At 37.0% G+C, this 27,873-nt stretch overlaps 1 protein-coding gene across 1 annotated transcript; it reads right to left on the bottom strand.

Annotated features, from left to right (window-relative positions):
* Nucleotides 1-28: 28 nt before the first annotated feature.
* LOC110442464 (manganese-transporting ATPase 13A1-like) lies at nucleotides 29-27,870 on the bottom strand. The gene is made up of 25 exons (XM_021486090.1): nucleotides 27,583-27,870; nucleotides 24,706-24,795; nucleotides 23,508-23,695; nucleotides 22,616-22,844; nucleotides 21,894-21,963; nucleotides 21,352-21,458; nucleotides 20,353-20,482; nucleotides 18,731-18,913; nucleotides 18,269-18,406; nucleotides 17,961-18,081; nucleotides 16,450-16,601; nucleotides 15,420-15,595; nucleotides 15,032-15,142; nucleotides 14,370-14,495; nucleotides 13,888-13,993; nucleotides 13,038-13,147; nucleotides 11,573-11,662; nucleotides 10,840-11,004; nucleotides 9,995-10,132; nucleotides 8,371-8,488; nucleotides 7,767-7,963; nucleotides 6,648-6,787; nucleotides 1,375-1,483; nucleotides 701-844; nucleotides 29-237 (listed from the first exon to the last, which is right to left on the bottom strand). The coding sequence occupies exons 1-25, from the start codon at nucleotides 27,841-27,843 to the stop codon at nucleotides 130-132; spliced, it is 3,507 nt and encodes a 1,168-aa protein (XP_021341765.1). The 5' UTR covers nucleotides 27,844-27,870; the 3' UTR covers nucleotides 29-129.
* Nucleotides 27,871-27,873: the final 3 nt, after the last annotated feature.

Below are 27,873 nucleotides of genomic sequence, written 5' to 3'. Positions count from 1 at the left end.
CTTAAATAAGACAATAAAAACAGGAAAATTTTGATCCCAGTTTCAATTTAATATACATCATGTTCAATTAAATTAGAAAGTACATATACATTACAAAATTCAATTTATTAAAATGTTCCTAGCTCCACATCATCCTTGACGAAGTTTTCCTCTCCCGAATAAAAAGAAACATATCCTATCCAAAAGTAAAGCACCCACAATATCTGCCAATAGCGTCGAGAGAACAACGGTGCGGAACTGAAACAGAAGGGGAAAAGCTTTCATTGTACATGGACTTTAAACATTGTTTTAAGCTTGCGTATACCATGGAAATTATCTGTAAATTCTTCACCAAACTTTTCCAACAGAAAGGAGGCAGACAGCCGTTAATTTCTCATTTATTTATAGCAAAAAACTTTGAATGCAATGACTAATTAAAGATGACATTACTGAATTATCTCATTCACCCCTGAAATTTCATGGTGAACTATTCAAACCTTTGAATTGGAAAATGTGTCTTCAGGGATGAACGAGTCAAAACAGCTGAAGAGCTCTAAACAATCCACATTTACTGAGTATGATCTGTTCTCTTCACAGACTTGCTTGAACTAAAATAATCAATATATGTTTATCTTCGTCTAGATTTAATAAAAATTTTCCCATTGGTTATACTAGCTTTATCTTATAAAGGAGTTACTGATCTTTTTGTTGAGTATCTCACCTCATCTGGCAGAGTAACAAGCTCAAACTGTTCCGTTACTTCTGGGAACAAGCCGCTGGACAGACCCACGATGGCGCCAGCAGATATCATCACACTGTACAACAGCGGTTTGTTGTTACGTAGGCTCTCCATGAACGGTTCGCCCTGTAAACAAGGCCAGACAAATACGCTCAATCATCAATATATCGGGTATTCAAACAAAATCAACAGAAAACAAATTTCATACTTCTCACTTTTTCTCTCTCTTTTTAATCTAGCAACAAATGGAAATTTAATTTCAACACATAGAGACAACCAGTACATATTTCGATGTCCCTTTTTCTCTTGTTTTCTCAAGACTCCTCTATACATTTCCCTCATTTTATCGCCAAACCCTTTTACATCCAACATTTTCCTGGACAAATGGTCGCAGTATAACAAGGTTTTACAGTACAACTAAATAACAATGGCGGGTTTTCTCCACACAATCTGGTTTCCTCCCACATCAAGATGTGCTGTGCACTTCAATCCAGGCCAACAACAGTGATTATTTAAGTTGAAAAATTTTGTTTCATAACTTGTAAAATCAAGTTTATATTATATATCATAAGAAAGTGATCATTTGAATCTTTGACAAAACAGCTGTAATGAAAGTGTAAGGTTTATATAAAATATATTGGGTGGGTCTTACTTACCCTATAATTTACTGCAAAAGTGGATACTTGTAGGGCCATTGATATGATGTATACAGTGGTATTTAATAGACTTGGTGAAAATTTGGCTTCTAAATCAATCTTATCCACCCTGTAAAAGCAATCAAAACAGTATTAAAACTGACAATACAGTACTGAAAGGTATTCATACTTAAGCAGTATCAATATAAATTTATTGTATGCTTTGGAACACAAAATAATAGACCACTTATTAAACTCATTTCACCAAAATGAGCAAGAACGACAAACTTTCTGAATTTCTCAATAGTAATAATGTCTCGATAACATCTATTAGAGCTGATAATCGTGAGTTTACAAGAATAGCAAAGGGATTGACATCAACTGAAGCCAATACTTTAGCACCCTGTATTAGATACAAAATACAGGCAATGTGAAAAAACAAATGACAGACTATTAACATCTTGGAGTCCTGTTCCAGATACACTGTTCGTTTATGTGGAACTGGTTTGTCTATTTTAAAATGTAACATTTTCAAGTATAAATCCTGTCAGACCTGCAAATGTTTATATGCAGGCCTTGTAGGGCTCGCCTGAAAGCAGCATCAGATTACGCAGGCTGACCTTATTTCATAAACAAACAACTCTGGTCCAACCGGTCCAACATTTCGGATCGCGATAAACGAAAGTGGCCTAGGTGTGTAGCATGAACAAACACTTGCACAGGAAACAGTGCCTTGGATCATGACCAAAAAACCAGGCAAATTCACATTACCAACATACTAGATAGGTAATGTGAAGAAAAGAACTGTGGCAAACCTACAAAGATACTAATATCTAGGCACCAAACACCAAAACACAAGACGGGTAACATGGGCCCCTTTCATGTTTCCAGCTGAACCATTTCAACCAGCTGAACCAGAAAAGAAAACGACAGGCTCAGATCTGAACTGAGGAAAACGACAGGCTCAGATCTGAACTGAGGAAAACGACAGGCTCAGATCTGAACTGAGGAAAACGACAGGCTCAGATCTGAACTGAGGAAAACGACAGGCTCAGATCTGAACTGAGGAAAACGACAGGCTCAGATCTGAACTGAGGAAAACGACAGGCTCAGATCTGAACTGAGGAAAACGACAGGCTCAGATCTGAACTGAGGAAAACGACAGGCTCAGATCTGAACTGAGGAAAACGACAGGCTCAGATCTGAACTGAGGAAAACGACAGGCTCAGATCTGAACTGAGGAAAACGACAGGCTCAGATCTGAACTGAGGAAAACGACAGGCTCAGATCTGAACCGAGGATAACCTCAGGAGTATTCAGCATGTGCATATTGAGGGGTCAAGACGGCCTGTCCGAAACTAAAATTCTGAATAATGCTAGTTTGCATTAATTCTTCATAAAACTAGCACGTTCACCATGGATATTTAAGGATATATAATATAATTAAGTGGACTCGTGAAAGATGGCTATATTATTCTTGAACATTTATGTCTACTTATAACAAAACTCTGAAACGATTTGTTTCTAAGCTCTGCCTGCAGTTCGGTCCAAGTGTGTATGTTTATCACCGAACATTTCTGCACAACCTGAACCGTTTTAACCAGGATACACAAATGCGACCATGAATAATGAACTATAGCAGGTTTATGAAGCCAAAACATTGGTACCTTGCACCAATCGATTAACACTAGAGCCACTCTTCACCAGATACATCAGACATGTAACAGGAACAAAGAACTTACGATGGAGCCAACTCCTTGGCACCGTGTACTAGATACATCAGACATGTAACAGGAACAAAGAACTTACGATGGAGCCAACTCCTTGTCACCGTGTACTAGATACATCAGACATGTAACAGGAACAAAGAACTTACGATGGAGCCAACTCCTTGTCACCGTGTACTAGATACATCAGACATGTAACAGGAACAAAGAACTTACGATGGAGCCAACTCCTTGTCACCGTGTACTAGATACATCAGACATGTAACAGGAACAAAGAACTTACGATGGAGCCAACTCCTTGTCACCGTGTACTAGATACATCAGACATGTAACAGGAACAAAGAACTTACGATGGAGCCAACTCCTTGTCACCGTGTACTAGATACATCAGACATGTAACAGGAACAAAGAACTTACGATGGAGCCAACTCCTTGTCACCGTGTACTAGATACATCAGACATGTAACAGGAACAAAGAACTTACGATGGAGCCAACTCCTTGTCACCGTGTACTAGATACATCAGACATGTAACAGGAACAAAGAACTTACGATGGAGCCAACTCCTTGTCACCGTGTACTAGATACATCAGACATGTAACAGGAACAAAGAACTTACGATGGAGCCAACTCCTTGTCACCGTGTACTAGATACATCAGACATGTAACAGGAACAAAGAACTTACGATGGAGCCAACTCCTTGTCACCGTGTACTAGATACATCAGACATGTAACAGGAACAAAGAACTTACGATGGAGCCAACTCCTTGTCACCGTGTACTAGATACATCAGACATGTAACAGGAACAAAGAACTTACGATGGAGCCAACTCCTTGTCACCGTGTACTAGATACATCAGACATGTAACAGGAACAAAGAACTTACGATGGAGCCAACTCCTTGTCACCGTGTACTAGATACATCAGACATGTAACAGGAACAAAGAACTTACGATGGAGCCAACTCCTTGTCACCGTGTACTAGATACATCAGACATGTAACAGGAACAAAGAACTTACGATGGAGCCAACTCCTTGTCACCGTGTACTAGATACATCAGACATGTAACAGGAACAAAGAACTTACGATGGAGCCAACTCCTTGTCACCGTGTACTAGATACATCAGACATGTAACAGGAACAAAGAACTTACGATGGAGCCAACTCCTTGTCACCGTGTACTAGATACATCAGACATGTAACAGGAACAAAGAACTTACGATGGAGCCAACTCCTTGTCACCGTGTACTAGATACATCAGACATGTAACAGGAACAAAGAACTTACGATGGAGCCAACTCCTTGTCACCGTGTACTAGATACATCAGACATGTAACAGGAACAAAGAACTTACGATGGAGCCAACTCCTTGTCACCGTGTACTAGATACATCAGACATGTAACAGGAACAAAGAACTTACGATGGAGCCAACTCCTTGTCACCGTGTACTAGATACATCAGACATGTAACAGGAACAAAGAACTTACGATGGAGCCAACTCCTTGTCACCGTGTACTAGATACATCAGACATGTAACAGGAACAAAGAACTTACGATGGAGCCAACTCCTTGTCACCGTGTACTAGATACATCAGACATGTAACAGGAACAAAGAACTTACGATGGAGCCAACTCCTTGTCACCGTGTACTAGATACATCAGACATGTAACAGGAACAAAGAACTTACGATGGAGCCAACTCCTTGTCACCGTGTACTAGATACATCAGACATGTAACAGGAACAAAGAACTTACGATGGAGCCAACTCCTTGTCACCGTGTACTAGATACATCAGACATGTAACAGGAACAAAGAACTTACGATGGAGCCAACTCCTTGTCACCGTGTACTAGATACATCAGACATGTAACAGGAACAAAGAACTTACGATGGAGCCAACTCCTTGTCACCGTGTACTAGATACATCAGACATGTAACAGGAACAAAGAACTTACGATGGAGCCAACTCCTTGTCACCGTGTACTAGATACATCAGACATGTAACAGGAACAAAGAACTTACGATGGAGCCAACTCCTTGTCACCGTGTACTAGATACATCAGACATGTAACAGAAACAAAGAACTTACGATGGAACCAACTCCTTGTCACCGTGCACTAGATACATCAGACATGTAACAGAAACCAAGAACTTACGATGGAGCCAACTCCTTGGCACCGTGTACTAGATACATCAGACATGGAACAGGAACAAAGAACTTACGATGGAGCCAGCTCCTTGTCACCGTGCACTAGATACATCAGACATGTAGCAGGAACAAAGAACTTACGATGGAGCCAACTCCTTGGCACCGTGTACTAGATACATCAGACATGGAACAGAAACAAAGAACTTACAATGGAGCCAACTCCTTGTCACCGTGCACTAAATACATCAGCCATGTAACAGGAACAAAGAACTTACGAAGGAGCCAACTCCTTGTCACCGTGCACTAGATACAGCAGACATGTAACAGGAACAAAGAACTTACAATGGAGCCAACTCCTTGTCACCGTGCACTAAATACATCAGCCATGTAACAGGAACAAAGAACTTACGAAGGAGCCAACTCCTTGTCACCGTGCACTAGAAACATCAGACATGTAACAGAAACAAAGAACTTACAATGGAGCCAACGCCTTGTCACCGTGTACTAAATACATCAGACATGTAACAGGAACAAAGAACTTACGAAGGAGCCAACTCCTTGTCACCGTGCACTACATACATCAGACATGTAACAGAAACAAAGAACTTACAATGGAGCCGACTCCTTGTCACCGTGCACTAGATACAGCAGACATGTAACAGGAACAAAGAACTTACAATGGAGCCAACGCCTTGTCACCGTGTACTAGATACATCAGACATGGAACAGAAAGAAAGAACTTACGATGGAACCAACTCCTTGTCACCGCGCACTAGATACATCAGACATGTAACAGGAACAAAGAACTTATGATGGAGCCAACTCCTTGTCACCGCGTACTAGATACATCAGACATGTAACAGGTACAAAGAACTTACGATGGAGCCAACTCCTTATCACCGTGCACTAGATACATCAGACATGTAGCAGGAACAAAGAACTTACGATGGAGCCAACGCCTTGTCACCGTGTACTAGATACATCAGACATGGAACAGAAACAAAGAACTTACAATGGAGCCAACTCCTTGTCACTGTGCACTAGATACATCAGACATGTAACCGGAACAAAGAACTTACGATGGAGCCAACGCCTTGGCACCGTGCACTAGATACATCAGACATGCAACAGGAACAAAGAACTTACGATGGAGCCAACGCCTTGTCACCGTGTACTAAATACATCAGACATGTAACAGGAACAAAGAACTTGCGATGGAGCCAACTCCTTGTCCCCGTGCACTAGATACATCAGACATGTAGCAGGAACAAAGAACTTACGATGGAGCCCAACTCCTTGTCACCGTGTACTAGATACAGCAGACATGTAACAGGAACAAAGAACTTGCGATGGAGCCAACTCCTTGTCCCCGTGCACTAGATACATCAGACATGTAACAGAAACAAAGAACTTACGATGGAGCCAACTCCTTGGCACCGTGCACTAGATGTACCAGGCAGGTGAAGTGGACAAAGAACTGCAGGAGTACAGTGAGCAGTGTATACAGGTTAAGTATGTTGGTTAGTGGACGCTCTTTGGACAATGTCTTCAGTGGCTGCAACAATAATTAACAACAACTTAAACAAGATGTTATTATAATATATAAAATTATCAAAGCTTTACTTTATACACAAACAATGTACGTATTAAACGTGTCACAACATTCAAGACCGACTGGTCCCTTAGTCAAATGTTGACTGAGTGAGCGATTTGTATTGTTTACCTGTACAACGATGTGACGAAATTGTATATTTCCCTCAACCTAGGACGTTTTGCCTCTTGATAGAGAGGGTATACACACTGTGTCCAAAAGGTTACTGGTAGGGTGTAGATCAAGCCTCCTATCCCACATTCGATACGTACATTATTTGTGTATAAAGTGACACTTTGATATTACATATTACCGAACTGATGAATCTTATTGAAGATGTCATTATATCTACTGAATCTTTTCAAACTGGTTATCATTTTTCACTGGATTTGATATTCCAACTTTGAGTTTAACAAATTTTAATAGAACAGGTTTTGAATGAAGTACACATCTTCACCCATATATCATATCGTATCATATCAAAGTCCTCTCGTACAGCAAAACTGCTGTATTCTTTCCTGATCGTATTCATGGGCAAATTTATTTCATTGCTTCCCACACAGACCCAAAAGACAAGCAGCGGTTGTTGGAGAACTAGAAACAGAATTATTATCCCCTCGCAATGAAAGTTCTATTCATTTCCTCATACATATGTCACACAATGAGTGAATGCGAGGGGGTTTGTATCACTTGTGATGCCTTGTTGATCTTGTATTGCTCTCTGACAAAACCTTCTAACACCTGCAGCAACATTCACAGGTGCATCAACATTTATCTGCTTTACTTTTTTCATTAAAAATAAGATAATTCAGTCTTCCCACTTAACGTAGATGTTCTAAGTGATGTAGAAATTAGCTTGAAAATATACTTGATGCAAATTTCTCTCAGTGACAATAGGTCACATGGCTCAAGGTCACCTATGACCTTAATTTGGCCTCCTCACCTTTGACCTTGATATAAATAGAAAACATCCAGCCAATAGGAGGCCCTGCATGGTTGCTTGACTGTCGCTGAACTTGATACCATCCAGGTATAGGACGCTCTGACTGTAGGCTAGGATCAGGGCGTTAAGGGCAAGAATCTTAAACATCTGGAGAGTTGTTACTAGAGTACAGCGCCCTTGTTTTATCACATGGCAAACTGAAAATCAGAAACGGTATGGAAATATTACAACATATTTCTCCAAACTCTTCAAGTATAATAGATGGGTCAGGTTCAAAGTTTGAAGGATGTTACTAAACCAAACAATGTGTCGCATCTACACTCTGAAAGATTTTAGTAAGCAGGCAATGTCATAGGCAAACCTAAAAATTACACTTGAACAAAATTGTTGATGAAAAAAAAAAAAAAAAACTTTCAGTACATTAAAGGTTACATCTTTTCTCTGATTTTATCTATTTTGTAATTTTTGTTGATCTTGACATGATCTGAAGAAGAACAATGCATATATGAAGTATTTCTTTCTTAATCACTTAGCATGTGGATAGGATATACTTTGTAAATGAAAAGATTACACTTTCACAGAGTGGAGCTCTAATTATACTCACTGCACATTGGTGTAGACAGTTTTGATGTAAATGGTGAGGCTATACTGGCATCTCCTAATCTGATCACTTGAGCTTTCTCCTCCTCCTCTAAATCCTTCAGCATATTAGCAAGCTTTTTCTATGAAAAATGAAAGAAATTGATACTGGATATTTTTTTATTTTTCAGAAAATTTAACATAAAACTGACTCAAGAGTTTTAAAGCTGGCAATAAATGTTAAGTGTCACTCAAATAAGTTTAATTCTCCTCCTCAAGACATCCCTTCACAAACATGAATCATTGTATTACTGTGCATTGCATAGTGAATCATCTGACTGCCACTGTGTTAAACACTCCAGAACACTTTACATAAAGCAATCCACTTGTGGTGATACACAACTTACAGGCAACAGCTGAACATCACACAGCAAACAATACAAAGAAATGTCCATTGTACTATTTATGATAATAAATATTTTGAATGCATGATAGGAGTCAAGCTTACAACCTCTGGTACCCTCCAGACTATTTTGGATTACTTGCCATGTAGCCTGTAACATTTTTGGTAAAATTTTATTAACAGGCAATTGGTTTCTATATTAACAATTTAATAGCTATATAAAGGAATGTTTTTTGATAATAGAATATGAAAACAAATTGATTTAAAGTTAGCAGTTCAACAAAAAAAAAGATATTTATTTAATGTCATAACAATGTGTTTCTAGTAATTGACAATTGAGTCATATTGATTTGCAAGTTGAATGTTTGCAAACATTTTTTTGGGGAAGTGATTAATAGAATCATCCCCTACCTTGAGGGTGTGACAGAGAAACATCCAACCCGAGAGGTGTTGTTTTTTTGGTTGTCTAACCAAAGGCTCTGCCGAGGGTAAGACAACCAAAACCAAAACAATCACCCTGGGGGTTGGAGATTTCTCTGTTACACCCTCAAGGTAGCCTACAGATGATTATTTTTCTCCCATCTTATTGTTTTAGTCACAACACCACTGACAGTAGTCTGCCATGTTTGTAAACAAAAACACATGTGGGGTATGCATATTGTCATTCACTTTTGATGACGTCACAATTACCAGCGACACACTTTATGACGTCACAATTGAACATGTGCTAATCGGCACGAGGATATCTCCCTCTAGAGGGTGACAAGCTGCTCTTTCCCGGCTAAAACCTTTCCCGGCTAAAACGGGAGACACCCCTGTGAAGGGTGGGAGAAACAGCTATGAAAGTTGAGCAGTGTTCACCTGTCAGTTGTTGACTTTTTAATAAACACTTAATACCGCAGCAGTGAGAGGGTCAGTCACTCTCCAATATGACCAGCAAAAATGTCTGACAATGTACTTCCTGTTTGTAACAGGATGACTCAACGCGGACTGTTATATTATTTGTATGGTATATCAGTTGTTCTTAACTTGCACTGGTGCACGGCAGTAGATTCTAGAGTTAACACCAAGAATACGAGAATCTTGCTGTCAAGAGATCTTCACGACAACAACTCATTGCATACTCTCTTTTATTTTCAGTGCTGTTAAATTTGCAGCCAAGCTGGTAATAAGCTCCGGGACAAGAAAATATATAAATTGCAGAAATAGTACTGCAATGAGAACACCACTCTCAACAGTAGCATACCTGTGCTGGCGCTAGGTTATCTCCCCTGGCAATAGCTCTCTGTTTGGCAGCTCTGCTTCCCCCTTTAGAACGGGACATCATTGAGTGTTTATCGTTTTGGTTTTCATTTTGTCCTGCTTCTCCATCCACAGATGATCCCTGATAGTGACAATTGTTTACTTAACTGTAAAATGGTCCAATATTTTTTAAACGGTTCCTTTTTTCAGAATTGTTAATAAACCATTAATGGGAACTTAGGATAATCAAAAGAGTATAGATTGCAACCAGTATAAATCCTCAGCGTTTTTTCTCCATTAACCAATTATTATCAAAATCATTTCCATCAATGTTTATTGTTTATTTAACAAGTTTTCCTAGAAGTGCAGACATAAAATGGGTAAAAAATATGTGTTTAGCATTTGCACTCCATCAAGCATAATAATTTCAACTGCACAAAACTAACTGTGAGAATAACAGTAGCGACAATTATTAAAACATCCCCTTTAAAGATGTAACACAATGTAGTGTCATGCAACTACATGTATTCTTACATAGTAGAATGATGAGAAAGATTCGACTAAAGACATTATTACAGTATTTTGAAAAGAATGAGAAATCAATTACACCAATATAAGAAATACAGTTAAAATTCTAGAAGATGTTGAGGAATATGCCTGTATTTTGTAAATTGATATAAAAACTGATCATTGCATAAAAGTTAGACTACTACTCATCAAACCCTCTTTAAACAGTTTGTCAACATCAACTGTTTCACTGGACAACAAGTAAGTAGTTTAAAATATACAATTAAACTTTTCGTCACAACATGCTAGTTAGTGCCACATTTTAACCTATTGTAAAGTTACCTCATCAGCAGCTCTACGCTTCTTTCTCTCTGGTGCTTTTTCTGGAGCATTACATAAAAGGGCCACACCAACATGGGCGTGTTTGAGCGCTCCAACATCATTGGTTCCGTCCCCACACATCAATGTTGTGTAGCCGTAGTCCTTTAATGTTGTTATGACAATCTCCTAGGCAACCAAACACAGATATACAATTAGTCATCTACATCAAGTTATTCTGTAACTATATGACGGTCTGAATTAACTGATAATCATACAATTAATGTACAATATAATTCTTTTCCATCACCACAAATACTGCTTTGTTTCGAACATTGTAGGTTACCAGCTTAAATGTCAGTACATGTATAACTGTATTACTACACAATCATAATCATTGGCTTTCCCTACATTGGAGATGGATCAGATAAGTTTCATACTTTGGCAAGAAACCCATATTACTTCATAGTTGTATGTGATTCAAATGTAGTAAAATGTAACCATGATGTACTACCAAATACTGTGAAATCAGATATTTTCGTGGTTTCCCGACAAAACACCATTTCATTGGTACATGACTTCATGGAATACGAGTACTCACTAAACCGGAGTATTGCTTTATATCAAGCTTGTAATTCCTTCGTGGACCTATGAATTTGTGGATGAAAATTAACCACAAAATCAACAAAGTTAAAACTCCCATGAAAATAAGTGATTTCACAGTAATGATTTAATCAATAGTGATAGTAATACTGACCTTCTGCTTTGGTGCTACTCTGGCAAACACACGTACATTTGGTAATAGTATTCTCATCAACTTTGGATCTGTTTGTATGTAAGTAAGAGCCTGAAATACACAACAACAGTTATCACAATGTTTCCACACAACAACAGTTATCACAATGTTTCTACACAACAACAACAGTTATCACAATGTTTCTACACAACAACAACAGGTATCACAATGTTTCTACAAACATACACAACCGTTATCACAATGTTTCTACACAACAACACCAGTTATCACAATGTTTCTACAAACATCCACAACACTTATCACAATGTTTCTACACTACAACAACAGTTATCACAATGTTTCTATACGACAACAGTTATCATAATGTGTCTACACAACAACAGTTATCACAATGTTTCCACACAACAACAGTTATCACAATGTTTCCACACAACAACAGTTATCACAATGTTTCCACAGAACAACAGTTATCACAATGTTTCTACAGAACAACAACAGTTATCGCAATGTTTCTACAAACATACACAACAGTTATCACAATGATTCTACACAACAACAGTTGTCACAATGTTTCTACAAACATACACAATAGTTATCACAATGTTTCTACACAACAAAAACAGTTATCACAATGTTTCTACAAACATCCACAACACTTATCACAATGTTTCTACACAACAACACCAGTTATCACAATGTTTCTACAAACATACACAACCGTTATCACAATGTTTCTACACAACAACAACACTTATCACAATGTTTCTACACTACAACAACAGTTATCACAATGTTTCTATACGCCAACAGTTATCACAATGTTTCTACACAATAACAACAGTTATCACAATGTTTCTATACGCCAACAGTTATCACAATGTTTCTACACAATAACAACAGTTATCACAATGTTTCTATACGACAACAGTTATCACAATGTTTCTACACAATAACAACAGTTATCACAATGTTTCTACACATCAACAACAGTTATCACAATATTTCTACACAACAACACCAGTTATCCCAATGTTTCTACAAACATCCACAACACTTATCACAATGTTTCTACCCGACAACAACAGTTATCACAATGTTTCTACAGAACAACAACAGTTATCGCAATGTTTCTACAAACATACACAACAGTTGTCACAATGTTTCTACACAACAACAACAGTTATCACAATGTTTCTATACGACAACAGTTATCACAATGTTTCTACACAACAACAGTTATCACAATGTTTCTACAAACATACACAACACCAAAAACAGTTATCACAATGTTGATTACTATAATGCTTGCCTATCAAAGTTTTTTGTTTTAATCTAAAAGAAAGCTTTTCATATTTCAATGACAATATAGAAGAACTTTAAGAAAAGTTAACAAAATTCACTGACATAAAACTATGTGCTGAAAAATATCAAACCTTGGCAATATGGAGCTATTATAAGGACTTACCTCCCCTGTTAGACAGAGGTCATATTGACCAATCAGCTGTTTGCGGATATTGTCCATTTTTACTGGCAGTATAACTTTGTCATCTATGGACTGCCAGTGCCAGGAAGAGTCTGTAATATGACAGGATACCGTTTAACAAAAACAGAGATGGCCTGGAAATGACCAGTAGAGCACCCACTTCTACAGTAGTACCTATCAGAGAATTTGACCAGTAGAGCACCCACATCTACAGTAGAACCTATCGGAGAATTTGACCAGTAGAGCACCTTCATCTACAGTAGTACCTATCGGAGAATTTCTTTTTTGAGTTGGCTATGTTTGTGTTTGTGTTCTATTAACAGCTATGGTCATTGAAGGCCATGCCAAATTTTGCTGGTGAGAAAAGCTAGAGTTCCTTGAGAAAAATTCACCGATCTACGGACAGTACCTGGCGACTGCACCACGTAGATTTGAACCCCCAACCCAGTGGTGGAGGGCTAGTGGTAGCAGAATGTCAGACGCCTTAACCACTCGGCCACCTGGAGAATAGTGTATTTTTCTGAGGTAAATTGATTAAGTACTGCATTATTTAGTATAGACCATTACTACAGCCTTCTAGTTTATCTGAGCTAATACTAACTATTACAATACATGGTATAGACTATCAAAACAGCCTTAGAGTTTCTACAAGGTAAACTCGTTATTGTAATACCTACCGGTAGTGTAGAGTACAGCCTTCTGTTTTTATTGAATATAAATCCTACTAGGAATCTGATGTGTGCACGTGGCGTGCCACACATATGTTTTGCATGTAAGTTAGTTGTTTCAAGGCAATGATTGATATATTATTACAGATCTAAAAGCTACCAACCTTTATCATTTGGAGGGGTGAGAATGACAGTTATCTTCTTTGTAAATCGGAGCTCTTTGGCAACATGGCAGGCAGTCAATGGGTTGTCTCCTGTTATCATGACGACCTGTCAATGAACATCCCAATCACAATTACAATACACTGAAATATTTTAACACAAATTATCTGGTAATACAAAAATTCTCAATGTTGCTTTTATCTTGAATTACGTAAAAGTTTATACCTTGAATTACGCAGGAAACTGTAAGTTGTTCAATATGTATAGTGTTTTTGAGCAAATGAGGATGTTACTCTTGGGTCTAGATCTCTTGTCTAGGGCATTTATGAAAAAATTAAAGATTATCTAACAACTTCAGCTTAAGCTTCTTCAGTGCCTTTTGTATTTTCCCAATTCTCTCAGTATATCGTGCAAGCAATAGAAAGTGTATTTTTGCAAAGAAAATCCATCTCTATCCTGGTATAGTGGTAATGTTATAACATACGTAATGAGATGAATTGATGATCTCCTTGATGACGGCCTTGGAGTCGGACTTAAGTGGACAGGAAATGATGATGAATCCACAGAAGTCAAGGTCACACTCGACACTCTCACGTTTCATGTCTCGCACCTGTAATCAACGTCACAAAAAAGTTTGTGATAAAACATGTTAACCATGAAATCGAATGCTATTTTAATAAAATCTGAAACCATAGTTTTCATTAAATATCCCAATATGAAAACTTGCAACCATCTTGACGATTAAGATACAAGGTCGTTTGTGACATGCTGTATAGTTTTGATACAGACATCTATGATGCTTCAAATGAATTGAAACCAAAATGACACTCATTTTATAACCTTGATTTTTAGGTGTGGACCTGGAAGTGTTCTGCAGCAGGCCTAGGTTTTTCAATCATGATCTGCACATCTCTGAAGTTTCATAAAGAATTCTTGAGGCAATACAAGGTGCCTTGGCACTTTGTAGGGGGTTTAAAATGGAAAAGACCATCCAATGCTTTTTCAAAGGGAAGTGTTACACCATTTTGATAAAATGTTTCTCCCCAATAAACGCCCATGTTGTGATTTTTCCTGACCAAAATGGTCTTTTCCATTTTATACCCCCTACTGTATGAAACCCAATCATTTACCACTTATGTTTGTTACCTGTTGGTGCGAGAGGTTGCCCAGCTTTTTGTACCCAAGTGCCAGAACCCTGGCCCCCCGCCTCGCCATCTCCAGGTACACCGTATCATAGTGATCTGGGGGGCTCTTAAACTGCAAACAATTAAGAAAGTCAAATGTCAATACAAGTTCGTCAGACAAACTAAATCACATGAAATCACGTGATAATACAAAGTTACATACAAGAATGTTTCTGTAAAAAAATACCCAAGGCATTTCAATACTTTTCATAAATCAACTATTACAATAGCAAAACAACTAGTTCTAAGGAAAATTAAAAGGATCATAATAAGAGATTAGTACTTAAATCCAAAGGATTCTGAAAATTTCTCATATATAATATTTATTGTAACTTGATAATTATAAATACCATAGATTTGAGTGTCTCTGGGGCTCCCTTGACGGTTGCTATGTACTCTGTATCCATGGCACCAGGTGGGGTGTGGCCAGAAATAACAGACATGCGTTTGAGGGCACTGGAGAAGTGGTAACGGTGGAATATCTTGAGGCCATGTGTCTTACGCTTCAGTGGAACCACAGTGTCACCTGTAAACAAAGGGAAGTAAATCATCAAGTTTCTTATTAAGAGGATCATGACCAGTACATCGAATGTTCCAAACCTGATCTACATCTTCTCATATTTCCATTTCGGTTGTACAGCCTCTATATAAACCTACCTCCTCAAAATATTGCTAAAAGAGCATAACATCAAGGCCCCTTTTGCATATCTGGTTCTACCGATTTGTCTGTTTTCACATGTAAAAGTTTTCGGGTAAAAATCCAGCCGGACCTGCAAATGTTTATGTAGGCCTTGCAAGGCTTTGTCAAGGCTCACCTGAAAGCAGCATCAGATTACTTATTTCATAAACCGTTTGGATCGAGAACCACTACCTGTGAACATCTTATAATCAGACACTTTTCTCTTCTTATTGTTAATGTCATTTGGAACCAATCATGTCATGACATCAAAATACAAAATTATACAAAATTAATACAAAATTAATGTTGACAGAAATCATGACTGGCTTCCAATTGACATTTTGTCGCCTGACAAATTGTAAACAATAGTAACACGACCTTGTAGATTGTCCAACAAAAATAGCTGTCCCAGTATTTGGTCAAACGGTTCGTTTAAAATATTTGACATAACGAAAAGGAAACCACTGGCAAAGTTTGAAAGTAAATACGTATACATGGGTAAGGATTTACATGCATATTACAAACATTTAAGATGGTATGAACCCCAATCATTTACCAACAATTTTCTAATGATTCTGGAATATGTTTGTAAACAACTTTTGCATAAACAAATGTCCCGACTTGCCACAGTATATACCAAACTGCCCATCTGTTTCAGTTACAATTGACTTGTTTGTTGTTCAGGTCTAGATCAAACTGACCTTTAGTCAAATTCCACTCCACAGCCTTGAGTGTGGCCTTCTCGAGGGGATCCCCCACAAGGTCATCCTCCAACTGGACAAGAGCATGACAGGTCGCCAACACATGGACAGTCTGCAGGGAGGCGTCGCTTACAAGAGAAATCTCATTCCCACTAATAAAGATATAACATCAGTTTTTATTACATTTATATTTACATTTGAACTGCAACCCTCTATATGAACATTACCAGCAAAAATGCATGGATTGAACAGTGTTTTTTTTTTAATTTTCATGCCGGTATGAACGCAAATCGGTTACATCCATACTAAACATGAAGCCCACTAGAGGGCTTCATGCAATATAAATGTAACCGATTTGCGTTCATACCGGCATGAAAATTTAAAAAAAAAACACTGTTCAATCCCTATTTACTACACTAAGTGAAATACACGTAATAGTAAATCTTCTTCATTATAGTAAGTAAAAACGTTATATTTTACTGCATTATGATATGTATAACGAAAACATATTTTTTTACTAGTGAAGAATAACACTTTTGCAGATTTCAACAAACAAAAATCAGAATAGCAAACCAATAACTATTAGTTAGAAATCAATCAGAAAGCCTGAAATGCACATGTTTAACATTGCCTTTGATTGTGATGTCATGAACATCTCTTTCATAAGTGGTGGTTCTGTTCCGCAACGTAAAGGGATTCTGATGTTCTGAAGCATTTTCTTAAGTGTCTGTGTAACAGTGACCTACTTAATTCCTATGATAACCTCTATTACAAGTGTCTGTGTAACAGTGACCTACTTAATTCCTATGGCAACCTCTGTTACCAATGTATGTGTAGCAGTGACCTACTTTATTTCTGTATCAAGCTCTATTACAAGTGTCTGTGTAACAGTGACCTACTTAATTCCTATGATAACCTATATTACAAGTGTCTGTGTAGCAGAGACCTACTTAATTCCTATGATAACCTCTATTACAAGTGTATGTGTAGCAGTGACCTACCTAATTCCTATGACAACCTCTTTTACCAGTGACTGTATAGCAGTGACCTACTTAATTCTTATGATAACCTCTATTACAAGTGTCTGTGTAACAGTGACCTACTTAATTCCTATGGCAACCTCTGTTACCAATGTATGTGTAGCAGTGACCTACTTTATTTCTGTATCAAGCTCTATTACAAGTGTCTGTGTAACAGTGACCTACTTAATTCCTATGGCAACCTCTGTTACCAATGTATGTGTAGCAGTGACCTACTTTATTTCTGTATCAAGCTCTATTACAAGTGTCTGTGTAACAGTGACCTACTTAATTCCTATGATAACCTCTATTACAAGTGTTTGTGTAGCAGTGACCTACTTTATTCCTGTGACAACCTCTATTACAAGTGTCTGTGTAGCAGTGACCTACCTAATTCCTATGACAACCTCTTTTACCAGTGACTGTATAGCAGTGACCTACTTAATTCTTATGATAACCTCTATTACAAGTGTTTGTGTAGCAGTGACCTACTTTATTCCTGTGACACCTTCCACTACCATAGTATCTGAAGTCAAAGTTCCTGTTTTATCAAAGCAGCAAACATCCACTTTCCCAGCAAATGGAATTCTGAATGGTTCTGTGCAGTACACATCTACAAAAGTAACAGAGAAACATGATCATCATACCAGTACACCGCTAATCTGATCAAAATACTGCTTGATGGAGCAATTCCAATCATAACATTATTTAACATTCATTAAGAAACAACTCTGTTCATACATCATTCATCATATTTTTACATCCACTAACATAATGAATTAATTATTTAACATACTTACAGAGTTTACTGAGGGCCAACAAGCTTGTGTTGACAGCCAGGGATAACTCTATGGGCAGTTCCGGAGGAACCACTGACGTCAGAATAAGGGTGCATTCTAAAAATAACTTGTAGCGATTCCTTTCTGGGTCTTCAGTACCTAAGTCAAGATAAAAATACCATCATAAGTCTAAAAAAAATGCATTTATTGCCTGCTTGAAAGCATCATAAAATCACTTTAATAGGAAACTTATAACTACTTCATGCAAAGAACCACTGAAAAGTTTTTTCACATTTACACACTTTGGAAACAAATGTTATTAAAATGCCAAGAAAACTTTCTTGACAATTTTGGTTTAACCCTTTCACCACTGTAGACCATAATGGACTCATCCAGATCAATGCATGGTAGAGTCTACTAAAGTTACCTAGGGGTGAAAGGGTTAAAGAAAAACATCAGAAGCTATACAATCATCAATGATACCTTTGATCCAGACATAGGCTGCTGCAGCAATTGCAAACACCAACAGAAACAGGATGAAGATGAAAGTCTCCAGGTTGTTGGCTGTCACTCGCTTCACGCCAAACAAAATGGTTCGCAGGAGTTTGCCCTGGGATGTGTTGAAACTGTGCCGCAACACATAGGCAATACATCCATTGTCACTGGCTGTAACACACAAAAATCATGTTAATGGGTGAAATATAAAATTATTTTTAACAACTTTTAACTATCACTGGTGTGTATAACAATACCATGTTATATTGACCCTTTGAGGCCTCGGGACCAGGTATTATCAGACTAGGGAAACTAGCATTATTTTCTATAAAATTTACAATACATTTGGGGATAAAAATTCTGAAACATTAGAGTCAAAACAATATTTTCCCTCGATTCATTTTCGACATTGTATAATAAAGTAACTGCAGCACGATTCTCATTCCATATGCTTCAATGTGAACTCAATCTGGTTGCTTTATAAACTCGTATATGTTCTTGCGTTGAGGTTCTCATTCAGTTAGCTACATTACGATTTTAAATCGGAGTGCTTCTTATTTATAAAATGATCCCATTAGACCGAAAAAATTACTTGGTTCTCAGGCCTGCGCACATTTCATTTTAAGGCACTGCATTGCCGATTTTATCGTGAAAGAAAACAAAACAAAATCGTGAATGCACCAGCCGCCGTCTTTTAAAAAATGCGGAAAATTGGTCCACATGTCGTTTTTACTCGTTAGTCACCCAAGTCCCGAAAACGTTTGAATAAGGATAAGGAAATTGATATACAGGCAAGCGTTAAAACGATTATGACTTATTAGTCTTGTGTACAAATGGCGCTCATTTCAGTACAAAATTACAGGAGCTTGTTACCCTGTATCAGCCGTCACGACCACTGCGGTCGGAGTCAGAATCTTTGATGTGTGCCCCAAAATCTCGTACTGTGACCTACGGAAACAGATGCTTTGGGAGGGTTTCGGCTATCTTGTAGAATAGCTTACCATCTGCTATTAGAAAGTCAAATACCCTGGCCAAGTTCAAGAGGGACATCAAAACTCACCTCTTCACGTCTGCATTTTAGAATCTTTGTAAAGAGGTTATGTAAATACCACCCTTTTATTTGTTCAATTAAGTGCACATTGCTTGCTTAAATGTATAAAAGTGATTGTAAGCCTTTGTTTTTTGTTTTCACAATTATAACCATTACTATTATCCATATGTTGTAAAGCGCTTTAGAGTAATTTTACAAATTATACAGGGTGCTATATAAATGTTGTATGTTATTATTATTACTATTACACATAAGGAATGGGGGGGGTTCGTTATTCTCGTTTGGAACATTGTGGGGGGATTTTTGGAGGCTTGCTCTATGACGGGTCTCTACACAACTATAAAAAGACAAGGTAATGCCTACAATGAATGTTTTACATGTAAAATGGAAAAAAAAAATACCTCCCTGCCGCATCTCTTTTGAAAAAATTGGCCCGAGAACAAAGTAATTTTTTTTTTGCCTTATTTGACAATGTGTTCGATTGAAATATTTTTCCAGCATGGCTTTCACTCAGAAAAATTACACATCAATTGCTTTGTTAATTTTTGTTTACGCCGACCTTTCAGTCCTGGTCCAGTTTTACTGGGTGGGGTATGCTGTACCACCTTCGTCCCACCATACAACACATGTAACTTTCCATCAGTCTCAATGTCTAGCACATGACTGGCCTCCAAGATTTCAACAGGTTCCTGTCAAAATACACACAGGATGTTACATCCACAACAATGCTATCAAACACGACAATTTAGGATCCCCGCACCACAGCCAAAAACCGTTGAATAGGAAACTTTTTATCAACACGAAAATAGCTTTAATAAATCATTTTTGAAAGGTGAAATACAAATGTTGACATCAGTGTTCTCAGCAAAAAAATGCAACTGGAACACACCAGGGCTTGTATTCATGAAACTGTTCTCATGCTCAAGCATGGATTTTTGCTCAGTCTTATCTCTCGCTCCTGTTATAAATTAATAAAAAAAACCTTTTATTTTGTCAATGATTTGGAAAAAAATTGAAGAGACTTAAAGCCAAATACTGTTTTCAATGTTTACAAATGATGTTCGATCTATTATCTTGATTGAAGTGAGTTACAAGAAAGTTAGTTGATCACAGAATCCATGCTTGAGCATGAGAACGGTTTCATGAATATGGACCCTGGATTCAAATCATGGACCTTCGAGCTCACTACGGTCGCTCTAACCACCTGAGCTACCTGATCAGCAGAAATCACCTAGCCCATTTACTCCCATAACATGAGAGGCCGCTGGTTAAGGTGAGTTACTGTATATATGATAAACTACAGTAGAATTCTCTCGTATTTTGCCTGCAGTTGGAACAAGGAGCCTTAAACATTATATACACAAAGGAGAATAATACAATGTACTAGTATATTATAATAAATAATTCATCAAATTATAACTGCAATTGTATCTGAAAATTAATAGCAAATGTAAGTAAGAACACTTGTGGCAGATAATTTAACATATTCACCATCCTGCATGCCGAACACAGATTTGTTATAAGCATTGTAAATTCGAGATTGACGGCAGGGTAATACCTTCATCACAGGGATAGACTCCCCTGTCAGCATGGCTTCGTCCACGATACATGGACCCCGCAGCAACAGCAAATCACAGGGAACGAGTCTGTCCTCCTGGGAGCGACCTTTAAGTATTTAATAAAGAAAATTACTTAATGTATTTAAGGATCCCCGTAACACAGTAACTATATTATGGAAACTGTTTTTTCTGGCATGACTATAACTTTGATAAATCATTTCTGAAAAATAAAATAAATCATACCTTATGGGACTTTATGAGAAATAATATGAAATAAACAAGATTTAAATCAACAACAATGTTCTCAGTGTAAAAATTAAGCAGGGCCAGACTGGGATTTGAACCCCGTACTTCACATTGTCTTACTATTGCTCTTACAAATTTTAAAGCTGATATGTTTGTTTTTCAAGCGATGTTCGAAACGAACACAGCACAGTAGCATGCTCAACTATGTTATCAAACTTAGGGAGGGGGATACTGAAAATCAGACTGAAGCAATCTTTAATAAGTTGTTCATACAGATAAAGCCACAATACATTACCTATGGAGACAACATCCCCTGGCACGAGTTCATTGGTCATGATCGGTCTCCAGCGTCTGTTTCTGTACACCTGTGTTACAACAACATCATAATTCAAACTAAAAAGTGATGTTTGTAACATAAATTAGCTTCATTTATAATATTTTGTCTCTGGTCATTCAACTGATAAAACAATGACCCAATAATTCTTTGGACTTTTTATCAACCTTTAACAGTTCTATACCAATCATGAACCAATAGTCATGACCAAGTACAAATATTCTGCTGAAGAATGCAAATTTAAGCAAAGTGTATTGATAAATTATATTTTATAACATCTCATCTTTATCTTTGTTGTGTATTTTAAAATATATGAGATAATTTTAATGACTTTTTTTCTGTATTTCTGTAGTATATTCCTACCTGTATAAGATATAGCTTGTTCCCAATTTTCTATACTGGTATTTCTGTTGTGTATTTTTATCTGTATGCGATATGCTTTGTTCCCTAATGTCTGTTTAATCCTGTTTATAACCTATTCATCTCTAATAATTATCTATATTTGATAATTTGAAGTATAATTTCACCCGTACGCAATATGTATTTTTCCCTATTTTCTATGTATCTGTTGTGTAACTTCGCCATAATTAGACACTGTTTATTCACCATTTTCATAGAGCGATTTTACTTGTATGAGATATGATTTGTTCCCAATTTTCGATATTTCTGGAGAGTAATGCTACCTGTATGAGATATGGTTTATTTCCCATCTTCCTTATCTCTGTCATATTGCGGAGCTGCTGTTGGACCAGGGTTGCCTCAAATGCAATGAGCATGAAGAGCGTGAAGATGCTGTAGTACCAGTATTCGTCCAAACACCACAGTCCAACACAGAACACCTGGAACACGAAGAATGGAGCCGTTGCCCGCTCCTTGAACAGGTCCCTAAACGTGGGTATGTCCATCTCCATACTGTTAACACAAAATACATACAGGTAAATAGCTCTCCTCAACCCTTTCACCACTGTAGACCATAATGGACTCATCCAGATCAAAGCATGGTAACGCTTACTTAAGTTACATATATAGGGTTGAAAGAGTTAAGAATAAGACAAATTTCTCACAAGTTATAAGAATCCTAACTTACTCATAACGTCAGAGTGGTGATAAAATAATAATTTACCACTGTGCAATAAAATGTTCGGACTTTTCAAAAGAGGTAGACTGAGAGGCCATCATTATCATCTTTAATGTCCAAGATTTCTTTTTCTTAATTTATCACCAAACTGTTTCATACAACATCTATTTAGCTACTATCAGACATATATTTTCTAAGAAATATAAACTGTAGTCAAACTTCAGGTCTTCAACAGATGCTTAAGAGTATGCTTATGTCAACTCCGGAAAATGAGCTCTGACTCTTGGTTTGAAAAGACATGTCTTTTTGACATGTGTTTTGACTCGCCAAATTTTAGGAAAAATGTTGTTTAGCTTCTGAAATTGCTAAAAGTCACAAGGTTCATCTGCGAGCTCTGGTACGTTTATCAAATGGGCTCATCGTTTGTGTTTGCAGAATGCTTGCCTTTCAGAACTATTCTCTGTAACCTCTGACCTTGTGGGTTCTATATGCCTTACATGTTTCGTCCGTAACTTTTCTCCACATCCTTGACGTCTGAATCTTCCTGGTAGCCGCGCCATTCAGAGAAATACCCTACGCTTCTGTCAGTAGGAAACTTGACTTCGACAAACTGCTTCTTCTCCTCACGATCATACACATAATGCATTTTTTGGAAGTAGAAAGACAAGACATTTGGGGTTGAACTCTGAAAAAAAGGAAACAAACCAATCCAGTACATGTCCACATACCTGTTTTTAATATTTGTTTGTTTGTTTGGGTTTTACGCCCTATTAACAGCTATGGTCATTTAAGGACATGCCAGGTTTCGGTAGTGAAGGAAAGTCGGAGTTACCGGAGAAAAACCACAGACCTATGGTCAGTACCTGGCGACTGCCTCACGTAGGTCTTGAACACGCGACTCAGTGGTAGCAGAATGCCAGACGCCTTAACCACTTGGCCACCGCGGCCCCTGATTTGTAATAACTAGTTCTTTTTTTAAATGATTTATTCTCCCTTCTCGTTCATAAATGACGTCCTTTAAAGAAATTCATGGTTTGATTTGAAAAGTCTTATCTAGCAGCTTCTTTATCTGATGCCATTTCGTTCAAGACGTTCGTGATAGATGAAACAGGACGCTTTTAGAGGACAATGGCATTGTTTTATCTAATGAAGCAACATTGCATTAAAAGTTCAAATTAATGCAATACCTGGTAAGAGGATTTAAGTTTCCCTATCAATGTGAAAGACAAAAAATTTGGAAAGCAGCTTGTTATGTTATTCGGGCCCATTCCCGATGAAAAATTCTGCTTTTATTTCCCGAAACCTCTTTAACATTTTCTAACAGCCCCCCTCCTCTCCAAAAACTTGCAAAAAGGTTAGTATTTTTCTGTAATTTTCAGCTTGAATTCAGATGACAACACAATAGGCATATCTAAAATGAAATATTTTTTTTATAAATCAGGATGTTTAATTCTTTTAAATGATACTTGGCAAAAAAATCAGTATTTGGAATACTTTCAAAAATTCCTACCGGTAATTAGATAAACTTTAATACATTATTTTCCAATTCTAAAGCTAAAATAGTGAGAAAAAGTTCAAAAAGCAGAGAGTATTGACACCATACTGAAAATAAAGCAGCTGAGGGCAACATGTCTTGTCAACTGTAGTTTCCTTTTTGACAAATTAAACATTCCCCTTTAGATATTAATACAATACCCGCTCATGATGGAGTTTGACCAGCTCAGTGGATCCATTATTGGGGGTAGGGACAACTTTCAACCAGCTAGCACTGTCAGCATCCTTTGCCTGTTATAAAAAAAAATGAACACATTTTGTTAGCAATTTTTAAGCAGATTAAATGAAAATTACTGCATGCACTGACAAGTATGTGTACAGATACATGGTGTATTTATTATTAAACCAGAACATGTAGATATTTTTATTGTTATGATATATATTTATGTTGAAAATTGGAAGAGAAATCATAATCAATTATCTGAAGTCCATTCATGAATGATTTCCAATTATAACTGGAATAACTGAAATAATGCACTTTAACAAGTAATTCAGATCATGGACCAAGTGTAAAGTGTTATAAATCAACTCAAGTATATATACATGTATATACAACCAGTATCAACAGACAAATTTACTAACTAGTATCAACAGACAAATTTACTACAAAGAGTTAATAAGATTCTAGACTTCCATAAGGTATATGCATCACAATCAATCATTACTCATTAATCTGTTATTACTGTATGCTAATTTTAAACTCTGTATATTTCACTTCAGTACTACTATGGGCATTTAGTCTAATGTTTTGATTGTAAAGCACATATCTCAATATTAACTTACAAATCTGATGTAAATGTCAGACTATATCAATTTGAGGTATTGAAATGAAATATAATACTGCAAATATTTCCTTAAAGGAAATGGATAGCAAGCCAATGAGTTTATCACAAAACTTCCATCAAATGAAAACAAATGAATAATGAAAAGAAGTAAAACTTATATTGTTACCCAGGTTAGAAAAAAATATATCTCAAAACATCCGGAATATTTAATATTCCTTTGTTGAAAAAAAGTACACCAATAAATACTACTTCCACTATTTGTATATATCCAATTGTGAAGAAACCTGTTTTCTTGTGTTTATGTTATTTTCATTAACAGTCAGTCCCATTCTGGCAGCAAGAGAATAAATTCCAGATTCAATGTCAGTGTCCGGTTTCGATTTTATAGTCACGACTTACACGTCCAGTCACTCCATTAAATGACAGGCTGTGCAATTTCTGCGATAATAAAATTGAGAATGAAATCCACTTTTTTATGTGAATGTAACCTTTATTATGACCTTAGAGTCCCTCTGTTTGAAAGAGCAAGTAATTTAGTTTGATCATTTATTTCTATGGACCATAACGGACAATTTATTTTTCTTATGAATGAAGAATCGCTTCAACCTGTCTTAGCTAAGTCAGTTTTCCTTTTTATGAAAAGGAGACGTGGTAGTATTTAAAACTTGATATGCATTTTAGATTTTTTATGACTATATACCTCGTAATATATGGTTCATATTATTGCTTCTAGTAGGCATCATTACGATACTTTCACCATTTACTATAATTCAGTTTTAATGATTTTAGTAAGTCTAATTTATGGATTTTATATGTATTTGATGTGCTAGTATTTGCCAATCATCGAGGTCTTGATGGTGGGGGAGGGGCGACTTGTCGGTAGGGATTGGCCCAACCACTCTTGCTCTTCTCCCACCATCGGATCGGGAGCATACATTCAATTTTTATGTTATGTACAGTATAATATATGGTTCTTTTTATTGAGAATCACTAATGGATTCTATGTTTTAATATATATAAATTTTAAGTAGTGTCTTGTAGGTCAGTATGGCTGGGCATATTTTGCATATGTGTATTTTTATTATGTAAGTGATGTGTTATGTAAAATATGTGCGACACTTAAATAAAATATTTTATTATTATTATTATTATTATATTACTTACATTTCTGTTTCGATAAACTATGTTTTTGATGGTAATTATGTGGCTGTTTAATGTTATAATACCCACTGGCATCACATCTTAATTAGCAACTAGCCCCCCACTGGATGTGGGATCACTGATTTAATTGCTTAACAGCTCACACATAGGTGAGCAAGTCACCAAGCCATGTGCTGATAAATCAGCCAGCCGGGCCATTCACAACTTTGCTGCAAATTGGCCTGGCCTGTACTTTTAAGTGGCTGGTGTGTGACTTAAGACCTCTATGTGACCAAGGTCAGTGTGAATTCATGTAGCTATTGTTTATTCACCAAGATTGACAAAATGTTCTTTCTTTTCGCGAGACCGATTGAAATTCATGATAAATGTGTCTCACGCCACGGAATTAGATTTGTTATCTTAGTCCGTGCTCACAGTGTGAGCACGGACTTAGCAATTTGATGCAATTTTCGTGAGTTTCATGCCCAAATTGTTAGATATGGCAGGTATGACATTAGTTCTAGTAACCTTTTGCATCATATCTGAACATATTTTAAGTAGTGGTCTTGTTCAAGGGAGTTTTAGCCAATGAATTCAATCACCTGTATATTAGGCCAGAGGTTCTATAAGCCATACAACTAAATTGCAGGAAGCTAAAATCAAGTGCTTGAACTGACAAACCCTGCTCAAGATTAAAGGAAAATACAATGTTACATGAAACATGGGGTAGGTACATTTTTATGTGATATTAGAACATTTTTAAAATCTGAATATTTTTTTTCAGGCGAATACTGAGCATCTTATTTTTTTATTAGTCCCATTACTTAGATAAATAGTGGGATATGAAAAGGTTGGCGAGTTCCACAAAAAAAAACCCACAGGAATAAAATATATGAATTCCAAAAGTCGCTGCAGCAGTGTACAGAATATCATAATACGCATATAACTTGTTACAGTATCAACGATGGCGATGCCAACATATGGTTTACAACCGGATGTACTGATCGTCATGTTTTTACCATTTATACCAAAGAAAGCGACTAAAAATGGGTTGCGTTATCGAGTCTGGCTGTATTTCCGCAATATTGTATACCTTTGAGCATGTTAATATGCACCGCACGTCCTCCGACCATAGACAAAACAGAGAAGTCAAAATCTGCAAAAATCCGATAAACGCTAGTGCTATCAACCCGGCTTCGTAGTAGTCTTCAAGTCCATATATACATGTCCAGCAGTAAAACCATATGCCATATATGAGAACAAATGGTCCTATGTACCCGTGAAATATTAACGGTCGTATATTATAGCAAGTAACAGACTGGACTTCGTCATTCAGTGGTGCCGACGAGGCCATGTTGCCTCTATGCCGGAACAAAGTCTGCGT

Source organism: Mizuhopecten yessoensis, unplaced genomic scaffold, assembly GCF_002113885.1.
Source record: "Mizuhopecten yessoensis strain PY_sf001 unplaced genomic scaffold, ASM211388v2 scaffold716269, whole genome shotgun sequence".
In the NCBI taxonomy this organism is placed as follows: Eukaryota; Metazoa; Mollusca; class Bivalvia; order Pectinida; family Pectinidae; genus Mizuhopecten; species Mizuhopecten yessoensis.
The sequence above is the reverse complement of the archived record's forward strand: the minus strand, read 5'-3'. Positions and strand labels throughout refer to the sequence as shown.

Bases quoted from the DNA above. Each gene is read 5' to 3' on its own strand.
- LOC110442464 (XM_021486090.1), bottom strand. From the start codon at position 27,843: ATGGCCTCGTCGGCACCACTGAATGACGAAGTCCAGTCTGTTACTTGC. The intron at 24,796-27,582 runs GTATACAATATT...TTTTTATAACAG, and splicing joins GCATATTAACATGCTCAAAG to GCAAAGGATGCTGACAGTGC. The intron at 10,133-10,839 runs GTAACTTTACAA...TGTCACTATCAG, and splicing joins AGCGTAGAGCTGCTGATGAG to GGATCATCTGTGGATGGAGA.